The sequence below is a fragment of the Nyctereutes procyonoides genome, unplaced genomic scaffold, assembly GCF_905146905.1.
Source record: "Nyctereutes procyonoides isolate TBG_1078 unplaced genomic scaffold, NYPRO_anot_genome, whole genome shotgun sequence".
NCBI lineage: Eukaryota > Metazoa > Chordata > Mammalia > Carnivora > Canidae > Nyctereutes > Nyctereutes procyonoides.
The window spans coordinates 8,229,772-8,245,484 of NW_026575044.1; the positions used below are offsets into that span (position 1 = coordinate 8,229,772).

General features: G+C 38.2%; 1 protein-coding gene across 1 annotated transcript in view; it reads right to left on the reverse strand.

Moving 5' to 3' along the window:
* Positions 1–402: 402 nt before the first annotated feature.
* The window catches only part of ADSS2 (adenylosuccinate synthase 2), a 35,172-nt gene continuing 19,861 nt past the window's right edge, over positions 403–15,713 (reverse strand). Inside the window, exons 5-13 of the mRNA XM_055324063.1 lie at positions 13,837–13,903; positions 13,449–13,556; positions 12,472–12,553; positions 10,037–10,163; positions 8,286–8,440; positions 6,839–6,963; positions 5,292–5,389; positions 2,575–2,724; positions 403–1,190 (exon numbers count right to left, since the gene is read on the reverse strand). Of these exons, the coding sequence (XP_055180038.1) occupies positions 1,138–1,190; positions 2,575–2,724; positions 5,292–5,389; positions 6,839–6,963; positions 8,286–8,440; positions 10,037–10,163; positions 12,472–12,553; positions 13,449–13,556; positions 13,837–13,903 (965 nt within the window). The 3' untranslated portion in view covers positions 403–1,137. The remainder of the gene's footprint in view (positions 1,191–2,574; positions 2,725–5,291; positions 5,390–6,838; positions 6,964–8,285; positions 8,441–10,036; positions 10,164–12,471; positions 12,554–13,448; positions 13,557–13,836; positions 13,904–15,713) is intronic.

Sequence of the window (15,713 nt, forward strand, 5' to 3'; positions counted from 1 at the left end):
CAGTACTTCTCTTACCAGAACAAAACACAATACACAAACCATACTAGAAATATTTGGTTCTTTTTAATCAGCTATTGATGGCATAATAAAATAAATTTAAGTGGCACCTAATTTTAACATTTAAAATAGTTCACTGAAGGATAATCTACAACACAGTATGTTAAGCCTAATTGTGAAAACAAAACCTCTTTTTTTCCAAGAAAGAAAAAAATAAAGGCATGATCAAAATTATGACTGACAATTTGGGTTCATTTGGACAATTATATAAGATAATCTTGTAGGCATACTGGCAGGCACAATGCTGAAAATCAATCCACTAGATTTAGAAATAATGGTAAGATAGAAAAGGACAGCTATACATTTCATAGTTAATGCCTGAAATTAAAGTAAAATATCCACCAATTATCACAATGATCTTTTAATGACTAATTTTTTTTAAACATTAAGATTGTTGCTTTAGGGAACACCTTTCTCTGAACATTTAATTAAATGTCCAATGTATTAAATAATTTACAGAGAGAAACAAGTTTTGTGTTCTGTACAAATTCAAGGATACATGAACATAATCCCCTCCCCCCTGCCAAAGCTCAAATTTGCAATGGTCTCAGCAGAAAATAAACAGTTCACAAGTGAAAGAGAATTTATAGCATTACAAAAGTTTACAGACCCTTCTTCTCATCATTTTTGTCGAAGAGCAAAGATCACAATGACAAATTGAATGACCAGAATGTAAAAAATATTTGTGCAAAACTGCATTAATTGTTCTTCCCATTTAATAGAGGTAAAAACCAAAGAACATACAGTGACGATAATGAAGAAAAACTACACTGAAAGGAATTCTATCTTAGATTTCAAACAACATGGATCATACTATGACTAAACACGGACAGAAAACGTGGCACCGTGAGCAGCAGGAGCAACACATGACTCGGCGATTCTGCCAGCGAAGGCAGCTGACACTGGAACACGCCAAAGTATCTCCTCACCAGCTAGCCATCTTGAATGACTGGAAACAACTGGAGGGCTTAAAACTCAATTCAATGTCTTTATTCTTGAACTTCGCAGATTGTAAATGTAATATTTAAGAAAGTCCTTTCCCCTCCCTTCAAGGAGTGTTTCTTGAGTCACTGGAAATCCTTAAAAGAGTTGAATCATAGACTCTCTGGATTTACCTACACCGATCCATTTAACTGGGAGGGGAGAAAAAGGTACAAGAATAGTATTATTTATAATGTTCAATTCTTGGGAGAGAAAAGACCCTCACTTTTCTCAGGGTCACTATTTAACAGTGCCAGGGGCCTTTTGTGATAGTATATGGCACCACCCTTATGCTTTCACACATTCTTTTGAGATAGCTTCTAACTTCCTTTTATTAGGTGCTAGCTGTGAGCTGCATTCTAGCAACACTTGTTTTATCCTTTGCTGTCCTGCTGGAAGAACGTGCAGTCTGGATCCAGCAGAGGTGTTGTGCCTTACTCGTTCCAGTTTTAATCATGTGGTATTTCCAAGTCCTCAATGCCTAATAATTAGGTCAGCAAAATACTGGCCCAAACCAGCAGGGACCTAAAGAATCCTTGATGAAGTCCCTAATAACTAGATAAGCATATTTGATAAATGCAGGATGCTAAGAGGTGACAGTGTAACTTTTATATCTCAAAAAAGTAGAACCATCTGGAAAAGAATACTATTTTAACTTGCACAGCCTGTACCTTTCCATAGGAATCTCTAAATATTGTACCATATGGGAGAACCTTTATGGAATTTTACACAGGTCACTGTTAAATTCACTACTGCTTGTATTTAAAAAAAAAAATGTTGACTAAGAGCCAGAGCAAACATGCTGACTAAATCTGACATCACGCTGGTAGGGACAGTTAGCAATCTGGAAAACGAGACTCATATTTGAGACGTACCACAATACAAATCAGAATAAGTGCATAATGGATTCTACATAGAGGACACCTTCTACCCACTTCACTTTTGTTTCTCCAATCTCTACCAGTGCAAGTAGAAGGAAGAAAGCAATGTGTCAAAAGAAAGACTAGTGACAGCCATTACCTGGTGATGCCTAACTCCCTGGCCAGTTTAGATTTTTTAAATAAAGTTTTATTCTTTACTCTCCTATTTTTTTCAAACTGGATTTCCTGTTGTTTTCTATACCTGTTATTTCCTAACTATTCAACAAACTTCAACTCCCAAGGGTGATTTAATCCCAAATGGAAAAACCACAAACCCACAAACCATTTTTGGTGGAGGTAAAGATACAAAAGGATTTGTGACTAAGAGGGAGAAAGCAACAAGCATGAATGTCACAGGGTAAAAATCAGAGTGGCAGACAATTAAGACAGGGTTAAAATGGTGTGAGGCATAGGTCTTCAGGCATATGAAAGATTAAAAACAAATGATTATATTTACTCTAAGAGATAAGATTATTTTGTATCTTCCTGGGCATATCGTACAAATTGTGAACACTCTACAAAGTAACAATGATCTTTCTTTGATCCTATCTCAAAGGTAGACAATTAAGTTAGAAGTAAAGAAAAGTAAAGATAGTTGTTCATAAAGTACACTTACCTGGAATTTGAAGCTCATCCTCAATAAATCGAACGTAATTTTGTGCGTTAATAGGTAGTTCTTTAAATGTCCTTGCATTTGATATATCTGTGTTCCAACCTGGGAGCGTCTTATATTGAACTTCAACTTTATTTAAGACTTCTTGGTTTGCTGAAAGTTAAAGAGTAAGTCTGTTTTCTCTTGGTAGAACACTGCCTATTGTCAAACAACTTTTTGCTATGTTATAGGTTCATAATCTTGACAAAATCCTTGGAGTCAGGGCAGCCTGGGTGGCTCAGCGGTTTAGTGCCGCCTTCAGCCCAGGGCCTGATCCTAGCGACCCAGGATTGAGTCCCACGTCAGGCTCCCTGCATGGAACCTGCTTCTCCCTCTGCCTGTGTCTCTGCCTCTCTCTCTACCTCTCTGTGTCTCTCATGAATAAATAAATAAAACCTTTAAAAAAAAAATCCTTGGAATCAGATATGTTATGGAATGCAGAGTTTCCCAGAGTGTAGGAAGGTCAGACAGTACATTTACCACCTGAGGCAATATTTTCATAATCAAACACATTCCTGCAGCAACAGGATTATTCACTGTAAGCAGACAGATTATTGGTTCTAATATCAACCCAAGTCAGGTTTTGCTGTCAAAGGACTCTGGTGCTAAACTTTAAACTTTCCATTTTTAGAGCTTTTTAGATTTCTGTGCTGTGGATTAGAGATTGTGGCCCTGCATAAAGGCAGCAATCTCACAGAAAGGAGACTTATTATACTTGCTCTCATCTGGAAAATCTACTGATTTTGTAACTGTACAAAAGCTTAGCTGGAAATTGTCATTATCTCACTTAACCATTTTCACTGTATTCCCTAATAGAAATGAAGAATGTACAGAAATAACAGTTTCTTTGACTAGAGACCATATAGTGGATACTGTAGGTATACTGTCCAGACTTCCCAGTTCAGGATTTAGACACTCATTCCCCTCAGCTCTGGAAGCACTGCGTACTGTACTGAGGATGCTTCTTCAGAATTTCCTCAGAAACTGCCCTCGCCTGAAGGGAGCTGCCTCCCTGGAGCAGCCCATATCCCATGACTGGCCAGTGTTGACAACAGGCAGGCAGCACAGAACTGCATTTTCTGAGAAAAAGAAAACTTATAAACAAGTCCTGAAACTACTCAACTCTCTGCCCAGGGGCAATTTCCCAGCCACTGGAAGTCAGGACACTAGTCACCAGAGAACAGTGGTCCCACTGAGCTGAGAAGGTAGGTAACTGGTTTCAGTGCAGTGGAAGCAGCTAGATTCATCATGGTCAAGTTTTAGAGAGGACAGAGCTATCCAGAGAGCTCCTACTCCTTACAAGTCCATGTAGACATCCCACGGCTAGCATTCAACTTTACATAGGAGGGACCCGCGGGACCACTGGAGGCTTTCCAGGTAGATGCTGTCACATAGTTGAGTGGGAGAGATTCTAGATTTCAAGTTGTGCTAACAAGGAGGAAAGGGACAGGGTAGGGTACACTGGAGCTCCAGCACTGCCAGATTGGAGAGAGCTCTTTATACCTTGATAACTCTCCTGGCATCCAGCTGAGATAGCAGGAAGGCTGTTCCTTAAAATGAAAAACCATGCTCAAGAGTAAAACTGACTATAGACCCTCCATAACAAAACCTAAAATTCAGCTCTATCCAATCCACAGAGGAGACAGAATTTGGAGGCTGACCCATACTAGTTTGGAGGTTTGGGAAACACCCTGGGCTTTTCACATAACTATACTAACACAGCAGAAAACCAAGCTCATACAAATTCAAGATGATTACCCAGTAATTTAACTGTCCCCTAAAACAAGAACCAATACTCTTCAGAGGAAGATAACAGAATAGGAGTCACTACAACAGAAGTGCATTTAATCAGAAGTCATTCGTCACAGAAACAGTGATCCACAATCAAGGAAAAAACGGTCAAGAGAAACAAAACTGGAAATGGCCCAGATGCGGACTAACAGATAATGACTAAATATGTTTCTAAGAACTTGAGGTGATCCTTAGTTCCCAAGGACTGGTTGTCACTAGCAAGTCATAAGACCTAGCAGCCTACCAAGTTTCATTAAACTAGTCAATATTCCTTTGTTTGGCATATTCCCAGCCTTACAGGATGACTAAATAAATGACCGGTTCCTATTTCTGAAAGCTGGAAACATTTAAGGAACTTCCTGAATACTGAAGAAATCCTGTAACTAACGATATGCCTGAAGAAACAGTGCATAATGTAGGAAGTCTTCCTACAACCAACTACTTTTGACATAGGAGTATCAGAAAAAATCATTTGTGTGGCTTGAAGGAGAGCGTGGCTTAATATATTAAGAGCCTGCTAAACTCGTGTAAGCAGTACTTTTCCCTTCTATCCCACACTGCTCAAGGAAGAGAGGAATGCCTACACAGAAGTTACTTTCAAAACAGGGAAGAAGAAATTCAGGAGCAGCACAGCGGGCTGGGCTCAGAGGTACTACGTTTCTTTTTTCCTATTTTGAGTCTGAACCCATGCTTATTACTGCAAACCAGAACCCAAATGCATAGCAGCTATGGAACAAATGCTGATGAGATGTGAATATATTCCCACCATTCACAAAGAGCATATCAACCCTGTGGCTATAGATCATAAACTATACACCAAAGAGCTTTATGAAATTGTTCTAACACATTCACCTAATAATATTCTTTATATCACAGACTGAAAAAAGTACCTGGGAAATGAGGTATGATTTCACCATCTAACTTGTAAGCAACCCCAACTTTGATTTCCGTAAACATGTCCAAAATATCCAATTTGGTAAGTGCCAACCTAAGTGGAAGAAAAGGCAGTGTTCAAACAGCAGACTCTTAAAGGCAGTAACATCTAATCTGCTAAGGAAGTAAAGAAAAATTCATACAAAGCTAAACATTCCAAAGCAATTTGAAAACTGGTTAGGATTACATTCTAAAGTGTGCCACACATAAAGCGTGCATTTTCCTCATAATAAAAAAAAGATTTAACTGATCTACTTGTGCGTTACTTCTCTAATAACTGTATTTTCCCTGATCCATGCCATCTTGTTTAACTTTCTTTTATTTATATATACCTTTTAACTTAAAAAAATTTTTTTTTGAGAGAAAGAGAAAGCGTGCACTTGCGCACACAAGTGAGTGGGAGGCAGAGGGAAGGAGGGACTCTCAAGCAGGCTCCACACAGGGCATGGAGCCCAGTCTGTGACTCAATCTCACAACCTGAGACCATGACCTGAGCTGAAACCAAGAGTCAGACATTTAACTGACTGAGCCACCCAGGCGCCCCGCTTAGCTTTCTTATGATGGATCCACACATATCTGAGGGACAGTTGCCTAGAGGAATGGATGCACTCTGTGGGACACAGCTGTACTCATTGTTCTTCATGGAGGACTACAAGATCCATATATATTTACACACAGGCCACTGACCCTCATTCCTTCCCTCCGGTTACTATCACCTCCACCCTTCTGCTCAGAAATTGTCACAGCAAAGCAAGGACACCACATTCAGGACCTTTTCAAGACATGTCAAATCTCCCAATAAACTAGGAAACAGTTTTAAAGGGAAAATCTATGCTTAAATAAAACAGTAGGTTTGAAATTCTTATCCACAATTACTTTTTAATCTTTTATTCTGTTATTTGCTGGAAGTTAAACCAAATTAATACAAACAGGAGTACACTTATTTACATATTTACATACATGTGTTAATAGCAACTTTTTACTGAGCATTTTCAGTGAGCCAGGCAGCGTGCTATATGCTCTCACTGTATTTCTCACCTAATTTTCAGAACACCCGCATGAAGTAGATAACATTATCTAGATTTTAATGATGAAAAAACACAGAAAGATTAACTTGTCCAAAGTGATGCCACAAAACATGAATCTGAGATTTCAAAATAGAAGTTACATTCATCAAGCCCATGCACTAAATCAGTTATATTGCTTCCCTTCCATATAAACAAAATGCACCATCCATCTACCTACCTAATCTGACTTCCCTCTATACTTACATGCATGTGGGAGTATCATGATTCCCTTTTCCCAACTGTGGATATCTAGGAAGACAACCTGGGGGTCCTCTCCCTTGGGTCCACTTGAACCTTGGGCTACAGTATCATCTGGAGGCTAAACTGAAATTTTTCTACCAGGGTACTACTTTTCAAGCTTGCACTCCACAAAATTTAACCTGTGGTCATGAATGATACCTTATTTTCCTGAAATAAATGTTTCTAAGAATACTCACGCAGTAAATCCATTAATCATATGAGCATATTTGAGCAAAACAAGGTCCAACCAGCCACATCTTCTTTTCCTTCCAGTGGTTACCCCAAACTCTCGACCTCTTGTTTGTAATAATTCTCCAATTTCCTAGAAGTAGAAAATAGGACTTTGGATTATAATACCAATGCTATAAATCCAGTAGAATTACAAATTACATGTAAGGTCATATAACAAGTCAGAGTCTCAGAGATGAACATCTTCCAAAAAGTAAGTGGAAGACAGAATTCTATACAGATGATGGATATTATGTGAGGTAGGCATTATTTGAAAGAGATCCACTTTGGCTTCATTTTTTACCATTTCTTTAAAACCAGTATTTTTTTATGATGTTAGCTAACTTCTTAAATTTTAACATATAAAATGCTATATATTAAAAACAAAGTTGTTAGTAAATATTTATTAAAATAGGTAAGTCAAAGCAATTATTCCAAGAACTACTATAGTTTGATGATCTCCTGAAAACCATAGGACAAACTCTCAGCTACTCAGGAGTTGTAGAAAGCACAATACCCTTAGAAAGAGAAATAAGGTTGAAAAAAATGCTGAAAGATCTAAGCCACAGCCATTCCCCAGAACCTAATTTTTCACTTATTATCTATTTCCTAATTTATACCTTTCTGATTAAAGTCTTCATTTCACTACCTCTTCTATTCTGACATCAATACAACTATGTGTTTTTTAAAATGTTGCTCTGTCAGGTTTGAATCCCAGCCCAGTCCCTGTGTGTGACTTTGCTCAAGTGATTTCAGCTCTCCCTGCCAGTTTTCTCAAGTGTAGAAGCGGGATAGTGACCACTACCCAGCTCCCTGGGCTGTCGTGAGGTCCAAAGAGCTTCCGAGTATACAACACTCTGACAGTGCCTGCCCCGATGTCACCACCATGAAAGTGCTGGTTAGGATCACACCAAGTCTGGAGGTCACTCTCTTCGGCCTTAGCTCCTAATATGCTCTTAGTGAGAGGCAGTTCTTATTTTTAACTACTTCTTTCTCCTCCATTATCTCAATCTCCCTTATAAACCCACTTTCATGTAGCTTGGTGCTTACAATTACCTTTAAGTACTCTCTAACCCTTCATCTTTTTTTGCCCATCTGTTCCCACATAAGTGAAATGCACAGGAAGATAAGAATTCATTAAGGGGGAAAAAAGCAGAAGTTTCAATTTTTAAAAAATGATTTATTTGAGAGAGAGAGAAGAACGAGTGTGAGTGGGTGACAGAGGGAGAGATTATCTGAAGTAGACTCCATGCTGAGTGCAGAGCCCAATACAGGGCTCGATCCCAGGATCTTGACTGAGATCATGACCTGAGCCAAAACCAAGAGTCAGACACTCAACCAAAAGAGCAACCCAGGCACCCCAGAAGATTTTATTTTAAAATCTTCAGAATTGGATCTACTGAAAAATAGGCTTACATTGTCTTGCTCTGTAGGGAAGGCACCAATACCAACTCGAGTTGTGTAAGCTTTCACGACCCCATACACTTCTCCAACGTTTTGCGGGGGCATTCCCAACCCAGTACAGACACCTCCAACTGTACAGTTGGAAGAGGTCACAAAAGGGTAAGTTCCTTAAAAAAAGAAACAAATATTATTCACACATAGAGATATACATTACTCTGAAACAGAATTATTGTGAAAAATCCCCATTTGAGTACATTCTAGGTACTGGACAGACTTGAATATAACTGCCCTCCTTAAACCTCAACCTTTAGCCTTGATCCTTTTTGCCTGTAGTGAGATAAAAAACACAGGTAATTAGAGCTATCAATGTAGTTGCTCATTCTGGAGAGGTTCCTTTGTTATATGGTACGTACTCACCTAATGGATTGCTAAATAATTTCATGATAAAACCCTTGTGTTATTCCACTACATAGACTTATAACCTAGGTATTTTTAACACATTCCTGTTAGTTTAAAAATGAATTTATTTTATTCCCTTGATACAGATTTTCAAGATACAGCCACAACCTAGAATAATACCAATATACTAAGAATTTTGTGGTATTCAATATCCTACCTTCTCAACTCTATTCAGGGAATAATCCCAAAAATGACAAGAGAAGCTAAGGGGAGTATACTCCCTCATCCCCACCTCACCCTCAAATCCTGTTCCTATTTAAACTACCCACTAAGCCAATTAGACACTGTTTTCTTTCCAGATTGCACAGGCATATTATGGAGTAAAAAATACATATCTACTGCAAAAGAAATATACTTTAGTTGGTTTTCTTGCAGTCAAAAGCCAATGAAATGTCAGTAAGAGCTGAGAACACTCAGACTTACCGTTTGATATCACATTCAGAGAGAAAGGCCAACAATCTAATGAGGTGGTAGTTGGAAGACACTAAAAGGTTAACTTTTTTTTTTTTTAATTTTATTTATTTATGATAGTCGTACAGAGAGAGAGAGAGACGCAGAGACACAGAGACACAGGCAGAGGGAGAAGCAGGCTCCATGCACCGGGAGCCTGACGTGGGATTCGATCCCGGGTCTCCAGGATCGCGCCCTGGGCCAAAGGCAGGTGCCAAACCGCTGCGCCACCCAGGGATCCCCCAAGGGTTAACTTTTTGAAGATGGAAGAAATGCCCTAATCCATTCAGGATCTCAAGCCCAGGGAGTTAAACAAATTTCCACAGATCTTAAGAGGCATGTTTAATGACAAAGCTTATTAGTTCTCAATATTTAAAAAAAAAAAAAAAGAAAGAAAAACCAGTTTACAGAATCCCAAACCCACTGACCCAAGCAGTGATTTCATTTTTCTAATGAACTACAAAACTTAACACATGGATTGTGTATTCTATAATATTTTGCTGTAAAAAAAAAAAAAAAGATTAGTAGATGACAAACTTCCATCATTCCTTTTTTTTTTTAAGATTTTTTTTTCTTTATTTGACAGCCAGCCAGAGAGTAGAAGCAGGAGGAATGGCAGAGGGAGAGAGAGAAGCAGGCCCCTTCACTGAGCTCTATCCAGGACTCTGGGATTGTGACCTGAGCTGAAGGCAGAGGCCCAACTGACTGTGCCACCCAGGTGCCCCAAACTTCCATCATTCCTGAATATACAAGCTAAAAGCCTTGTTTTAAAACCCTATAAGGCAAACAGGAATTATGTATATCCTTAGTACTTTAGGGCTCAGATGAGCTTCTGCAAGTCGTATTTCACTTACCAAAATCAATATCTAGTAGCGCTGCATTTGCACCTTCTACCAAGATTTTCTTTGGTGGTCCATGTAGAGCCTCATAGAGGAAATAAACTCCATCTCTCACCATAGGTTTAATCCTTTCCATATAACCCTACAAAGATGAAAACCAATTTCAATATATACCAATAAATTTACAACATGATCAGTACAAGTAACACTCACCTGACTCTGTGATAAGAAACACTTAACTCATTCAAAGCAGAAGGGTGTTAGTGATGGTACTCATCCTACTGAACATTTGGATTAGCTTTGGTCTCTTGTCCTGATTCTCCAGAACCAGAAGAGACCCTAGCTCAAGACCAGTAGAGAAACGATGCAATTCAAAGGTTCTACATTAACCTCACTGCAAGTAATGATGTCAACCTTCCATTCTTTATAAACCAGCTCTCAGGAAAATAAGAAGAATGGAGTATATTATGTCACGCTTTTATACTTGGTGAGGTATTTAAAAAGTCCCATTTATAATCCATGTAACCATGAGTTTTGAAACACGCCATCAGGGAAACTGTCAAAATGTGGATGCAGGTCACAAGTGACGTGACATTGTTGAGCATGCAAATATTGATAACTGTTAATTTTCTTTTGTCATTGTATTCCATTACAGCAATATCTCAGCAGTATTAGTAGATAATGTCAAATACTATTTTACACATGAGCATTATAAAATTTTTACAAAACATATTAAAAGTATTAATAATACTGTTAAATTTTAGAATTCAATTAAAAATGTAATGTAAACAAGAGTTCCCTCAAGGCCTGAAGTATAACTACAATAAAACCTAGTTTTAACTATGTTTCCATATTTAGCCAGACTAGTATGGAAATTCCAGGATCCACTCATGAACTCACCAAATATGTTATACCCCTGATGAAAGTCTGGTCCCTGCCCCTGGTTCCAGTCTCCTGCTTATTCCTATTTTAGTCCTTTTTTTTATGCCTGAATGACCATGCCATTCATCATGTCCCTTGCTCCTTAAAGTGCTGTTTCGACATACACCACCTATTGAGAATCTTCTTACCCAATTCTGTTTATGATTATTCATCTACTTTACATTCATACGAAACATGGATAAAATAGAACCAAAAAGCTATACCACACTTCAGCGCATTATTATTTCCAAGTTGCCAATAATAAATTTAAAATATTTGTTGCATGAAAGAATGAAAAGACAATGGCAGTCTATTGTAAGCAATGACCAATACACTGAAGTTTAAATACCTAACATTCAGTATCTTCCTTGGAAGTCTTTTTTGTTTTTTTTAAAGCAATTTAGTGAGTAGATTGGCCCAAGGTCTACAACCATTCTAGGATGGCATATGAGGTTTGTAAATTTCTATTCAGCTCTGGAATTGATGTTCATACCTATTTATAGAAGACAAGGAGTAATAATCAGATACATAGGACCCAGCTTGAAAAGCACTAAACATCAGGGTCGAATATAAGGGTGGATAGGGTAAGAGATTTGCTTACTGAAAGTCAAGCACTACTGACACCTAAAACCTGCCAAATGTGGGCCGAACCTTTGGCTAATCACCTTCTTCGTCTCTTAAGACAAAGTGCTAAAGACACTGGCCCTGTGGGGCATCATTCCAGAATGGGTCAGCCAGCTTTACAAGTTATCTCCTGCTGCCCCTCTGTTGATCTATGTTCCACATTGCTAGGAGGGATTTTTATATAATACAAATCTAGTCATTTTTCTGCTAGAAATTACTCAATAGGGGAACCCTGGGTGGCTCAGCAGTTTAGTGCCTGCCTTTGGCCCAGGGCATGATCCTAGAGTCCCGGGATCAAGTCCCGCGTCGGGCTCCTGGCTTGGAGCCTGCTTCTTCTCCCTCCTCCTGTGTCTCTGCCTGCCTCTCTCTCTACATCTATCATGAATAAATAATTAAAAATAAATAAATCTTAAAAAAAAAATTACTCAATAGTTTTTCATGAACTCTAAGATAAATGCTAAAAACTCCCTCTCACTCCATATAAGACCAATGCAAGACCTATGAACTCCTACTCCCTGCTGCTCCCCACTCAATATTTTATTTCAGTCACATCATGTGTAGTGACTCAAACATGCCATGTCCTTTTAGGTAGCCCTCTATGCTTTTAAACTTAAATAGGACAAGTCATTTGCTTTACCAGTTCTTATTTCCAATGCTTTATATATATCTGTGTGGCATTTATTACACTATGAATTATTTAATGTGTAACTTCTCAGTAACAGTGTAATTTCCATAAAGGAAATTAAACACTCTATGTTCTTCATTCTTATGTTTGTAGTTCCTAGCACAAAGCCAACTATGAATGAAAGATCTTAGATGCCAATCTGGCAAACAAGTTTTAAAAAGGACATTACAAAGGCCAGAAAGCATTACCTTGAGTTTCTTTTTGTTTTTGTTTTTTTTACCTTGAGTTTTTGTAGTTCGCCTTCAATGTCAATTTCCAAAGTGGGGTATATAGATTTGTATTGGTTAGCCAGAACTTTAAACCTGAGAAATATAGATAAATCAAGACATTAGCTTGGTTTAGAAACAGTCCGTATAGTATCATTCAATTCAAATGGTTTCTGCAGATAAGTGGTATTAATAACAAATGAATCCCAAACGGAAGCTACATTCTAAGAAATAAAATCTAAACAGGAGATCAGTCATGAATAAACGATACACTCAGAAACAGTAATTTTTATTCAAATTTAGGAATAACAACAATATAATGAGGGTAATGTGTGTGGAGGGGAGACGAGGAAAAGGACTAAAATCTGAAACCACAAGACTTAAATGTGAATTCTATCACATCATGTAAAAAATAAAAAGGGACAGTCTATATGATGCTTTTTAAAAGAGACAGAGGCAGGACCTTTGATGCCACCTGTTATTAGATGCAACCAACTAACTCCCAGTCACTGAGTCATCATATGGCTTTGAAGATGATTAGGTTTCTCATGCAGATTTTTCTAGAGAGTAAGTGTCAATGAGGCAATTGCTATTGTTTAGTTCACCAGTACCTACGAGCCTAATGATGTCTAGGTAGGGGGGAGGGGGCCTCAGAACTGAAGCTCTGAGGGTCCAGGCTCTAGGATGTGGTAACCCCACCGAAGCACCCCCTGGAGTCTCTGTTTCTCAGCAAACCATTAAAAACTCCAATCCTTAAATATAATTTTGGCTTTGCCTTCTTTAGGTACTGCTGTGGTATCATCATGAGGTTACTTTTCATTTAGTTAATTTGAAATTAATTAATTAAAAATAATTCTAAAGTCCAAATAAAGCAAAAAAGCCAATCACCATTGTTCAACTAGAACACTGATTTTTACCACTTTGCATCCTGGAGTACAGAAATTCCAAAAATCCCATTTGCTCTTTCCACTCTGAAACACAAGTTAGTTACCTCTCAGAGAAGCCATCAAAGTCAGAAACCAGATCACACATCCGCAGTCCACTCCGAGCAGCTTTGGAAGAATAAACTGGGCCAATGCCCTTTTTTGTGGTACCCAGACTTAAAAATAAATCAAAACAAGCTTTGAGTTAGACAAGAAAGATGCTGTGCTGTGGTCAGATCATCACAATGAATAAAAGCTACTTTAACTATTTTCTGGGGTTTTGTTTTGTTTTGTTTTTTGCTATTTTCTCTAAGTTTATTTTCACAATCCTACTGATTTTCTCTGAAATCTAAACAAGAGATTCTAATGATTTTTCTTAAACCTCTGCCGTAGAATTTAAACATGAGGATTTGAATTTGTTTAAACTGCACCGAAAACAAAAACAAAAAACCCTACTTTTTTCCTGCTTGTTCTTGTCTCTGTTGCTCCTGGATACCATCAGCTGCTTGATGAAAATCGAATACTGAGGGGAAAAAAACCAAATCACAGTTGTTGTTGAAACAAAGGTAATATAGGAGCAAAACATACTGCATTTTAAATTAATTAAGTTATAAATCCTTTCATCCTAATTTCATCATGACTAATCAAATGGACACATTTTATTTTTAAAAAGATTTATTTATGAGAGAGAGAGAAAGAGAGAAAACAAGCAGGAGGGTGTGTGTGGAGCCTGACCCGGGGCTTGATATCACGACCTGAGCCAAAACAAAAAATTGCAGGCTCAACTGACTGCGCCATCCAGGTGCTCCAAATGTATGTATTTTAAAAAGCAAAAACAATGGTAGGAGTGAAGGTTTATAATGCCAACGGGTATGCCTGATTGTTCATTTCAGCCAACTGTAACCTGTATTATTTTAAAAAATGTTAAGAGGATAATCTTGGAACAGCCTACCCCACAATTCTATCAAGCTCAGTTTACTAGGATACCCTCTTTCCTTCAGGTTCTACCCCTCCAGACATCTCTGGTTTATTCTGATCTCTCTCTCTCTCTCTCTCTCTCTCTCTCTCTCTCTCAACCGTCTCTCACCAAAACTGTACCCAACTAATGAGTGTGCATGTTTTCCCTATTGGGCACTTCTAATTCATAATTTTTAATGCAGCAAAGCCATCTTTCCAAGACACAAATATGACATCACTATCCTCTTGCCTATAAAACTCAATGGCTTCCTGTTGCTCAAAAGAAACAACTCTTCCATGTGGCCTCCTTGCGTAGCATGCTCTTTCATCTGGCGCTGTGCTCTGGCCCTATTTCTGCCCTTGGGTCACACAGGCATTCTTTCACATCCTTAGCCCCAAAGCACAGGCTTCCGTCTGAATGTGCCTCTTCCTCGCCCGCACGCACAAGCACACTCACACACTCACTTCTCCCACCACTACTGTGTGAGTCTTGGGACCATGTCAGTTAGCTTACCAGCTGATTTCCTGTGCCTACAAGTTCTCAAATATTTACTGACTGAATAAATAGCTATTTTATGGAACAGGGAGGCCTATAATTTTGTCTTCAAACTTTTAACCAAGGCTTCTTTGGTCTCAAAAAAGCCCTTTGGGAATATAATTTAAGTACCATAAAATTCACCCACTTGAAGTGTACAATTTAATCATTTTATGTACATTAAACCATGGCTTCTTTTCACTAACGATTGTTACTGCTCCAAACAAATAAGTTGAAATGTCTAAATTTTAAACAGAATGACTGGTAACTTTCTTAGAACTGGTGGTGGCATGTATCAAAGAACTACTTGGCAGTGTCAGAAGACTCAAATTGTAGTCATAGATGTTGAAACTAGAAAAACTTGAGGAAATCAGACCGTAAGCCACCTCTGATTAACCCTAGCCTCTAAAACCTTCTCTGCCCTAACTCCCCTCTTGAGACACTGCAAAATTGTCAAGGCAGTCCTCCCTTCTGCTTGGCAAGGTTGATAAGCACAGCCGTGATGGTTAACAGGTTTCCCTAGTGGTCTAGTAGAGGAGTTCGGACATTTCTTACATTAGGTAACTACAATACAGAAACTAAATTTGTTGATTAGTTTTGTTGACAAAACTAATTTTGTTTAAAATTATCCCTTAAATCATTATCCATCTCTGTGCCACAGAACTGGGTAGCAATGACATCCCTAAACTACACTGGCATATTGTACACCAAAAGATATTTACAGGAACACTCAGAGCAATAGTATTTGTAATAACTTGGAAAGGACTCAAAGTTTCACCAATGGTAAAAAAATGTGCCATATTCATACAGTGGCATATACTATTCAGCAATGAAAAATAAG